We start from the raw sequence: 2,469 nt of genomic DNA on the forward strand, positions 1-2,469 counted from the left end.
GAAGAGAAGCGAAACTGAAACCTTAACATGCATTAATCCCCAATATTGTCAGCATCCTACTGTTTGCAAATGTAGGGTATTATGAAAGTGAATCTGTCATACATTCCCCTTCGTCTAGCAGCCTCCTCTGATCCCTGAGAAGCCAAAGCTGAGGTTCATGGGACATCTGTGGACAAAATCACATGCTGTATAAGGACGCCGGAAGGAGAGGAAATTGGGCAAAATTGTCCTCCAGTTTGGACTTACTTTGCCAATCTTCCTCCACTAGCACAAGAGGGAATATGGTGGTTTCACCCACTTCCTATCCTGCTGCAACCTCTATGCTGCATTGTCCAGGAGGCTCTCCCTACCTTCATGATTGGCTTTTTTAATATCACAGAGGTCTTGCAATTAAGAGGAAAAAGAACCCACAAACCAGTCTTGTGTACCGGCTGAGTGTAAGGTGAGCCATGTTGGCCCGACTGTCATCTGCATTTGAATTAGAGACCAGCATCGCCTAGCTCACGGATTCGTGAAACAGGACGCCCCTGTACTTATGCTCCAAGTAGTAAGAGAGCATCAAAGTCAGGGTACTGCTGAGGCAGGAAATGAATAATATGGAACCCATTGCTATTTTTTTTTTACAGGCATTTATTCTTTTTGCTGCAGCAGGAAGATAATTCACAGCTTGCGGACTGGAAACATACAATAAAGGCATTCCAATTCTTTCTCTAGGTTTCAGATTTTGAGGCTGGAGGTTTTATTCATTCCTGGTGACAATGATTCGGGGTCTGATAGTGCCCAGCTCTCCTGTTAGCTATGGAAGCATCTAAAGCCCAGCTGTCTTGTGAGAGAATTAAAGTCAGCAAAGGATGGTCCCATAAAACCCATCCAATTTCTTTGAGGTGTGAGGGTGTGGCGTGGCTATGTTAGCCTTGTGTTGAAGAACAGATAGGTGCAAAGCAGTCTGTTGTTCCAACCTGGCTTCCCACCAGATTGTGTTAGGTGATCTTTTTCTTTTTGGGTCTCTTCTTTCAGCTGCATGGAGGAATGAGCTGAATCCATGCTAGAATGCAAGGCTTTGGGGTGTTTTTTTTTTAAAAAAAAGAGCTGCCGGAACTCTCAATAGGGAAATGAAGTTTTCAATCTGTAGACTGAAAACTCACGAACTTTTAAACATTTTTAAAAAGAGTTTTGTCGAAGACGTTCCAGAACTCTGGCATCCCCTCAGGAAAAAAAGCCCTGCTAGCATGGATCTAGTATGTGTAACTCGCAGTAAAAAGCGATTGACTGGCTGCGGCACTGCTCTTTCCGGAGGTGGCGTACTGGCCTCTGCAGGCTAAACCATTAATCTGAAAAAAAGACAAAGAGACTATTGTAGAGAAGAAAGATTTGAGCAAAGGACAAACAAAGCATGCATTTGTGGTTTAATGCAAAAAAAACTGGAGGGGCTAAGGCTTGCATATTTTATCCTTTTAGTATAGGTCTTCTGTGTTAAGACCCAATTTTTCCAAGACCAGGAGAGTAAGGAAAGAACTGCCCTGACATAGATGGCCCAGGCTAGGCTGATCTCATCAGATCTTGGATGCTAAGCAGGGTTGGCCCTGGTTAGTATTTGGATGGGAGACCACCAAGGAAGTCCAGGGTTGCTACACAGAGGCAAGCAATGGCAAACCACCTCTGAATGTTTCTTGCCCTGAAAATCCTATAAGTCGGCTGCAACATGACGGCACTTTCCGTTGCCACAGATGAAACTAAATGCATGGAAGAAGCAGAAAATAATTGTGGGTGAATTAAAGAGGAGGGTTGCTGATCCTGGTGGGGGTTCCCCTGGTTTTGGGGGCTTCTGCGTGCCATTGGCCAGCTGGCCAGTGGGAGAAACCCCACCCCCAAACAGTGACATCACTGTGCGACATCCCTGATGCAGTGACATCGCCCAGAAGTGACATCATCACATCAGGGACGTTGCGCAGGGACGCTCTGGTTTGAGGGGAAAATTCTGTGGTTTGACACCAGTTCTAACATAGAGTGACGTCGTCACATTGGAGACATCCTGGAATGCCCCCCCCCCCAATCCCCCCCCCCAGCACAACGAGGGGACCTGGCAACCATAGACTTGACGCAGTGCTGGAGCACTTCTTTGCATGCAGGAGGTCCCAGGGTCAATCCCTAGAGTCTCCAGTTACAAGGATCTGATAGGAGGGTGATACGAAAGAGACCCTGGAAAGCTGCTGCAACTTAAGGGTAGATCAGACCAACCTTGATAGACCGATGGGCTGACTCAGAATCAAGCAACTTAATGTGTTCAAAGCAAGGGGAACCTCTAGGAGTTTTACAAGAAATCCACGTTCACCTCTTGTCAAACGATATGTAATGTCTCCTTCCCCACGGTTGTTTTAAGACTCCACCCCCTCCCCAAATGCAGCTTTCGGAGCTGCTTTTTCAGGACAGAGAATGGAACCGGAAAGAGAGTTTGAAGGTTTTCTCCCC

General features: G+C 46.4%; 1 protein-coding gene across 1 annotated transcript in view; it reads right to left on the minus strand.

Moving 5' to 3' along the window:
- Nucleotides 1–1,110: 1,110 nt before the first annotated feature.
- ALDOB (aldolase, fructose-bisphosphate B) overlaps nt 1,111–2,469 on the minus strand; it is a 10,415-nt gene continuing 9,056 nt past the window's right edge. Inside the window, exon 8 of the mRNA XM_015406215.1 lies at nt 1,111–1,331. Within this exon, the coding sequence (XP_015261701.1) occupies nt 1,236–1,331 (96 nt within the window). The 3' untranslated portion in view covers nt 1,111–1,235. The remainder of the gene's footprint in view (nt 1,332–2,469) is intronic.

Source organism: Gekko japonicus, unplaced genomic scaffold (assembly GCF_001447785.1).
Source record: "Gekko japonicus isolate JY-2015 unplaced genomic scaffold, Gekko_japonicus_V1.1 scaffold1264, whole genome shotgun sequence".
NCBI lineage: Eukaryota > Metazoa > Chordata > Lepidosauria > Squamata > Gekkonidae > Gekko > Gekko japonicus.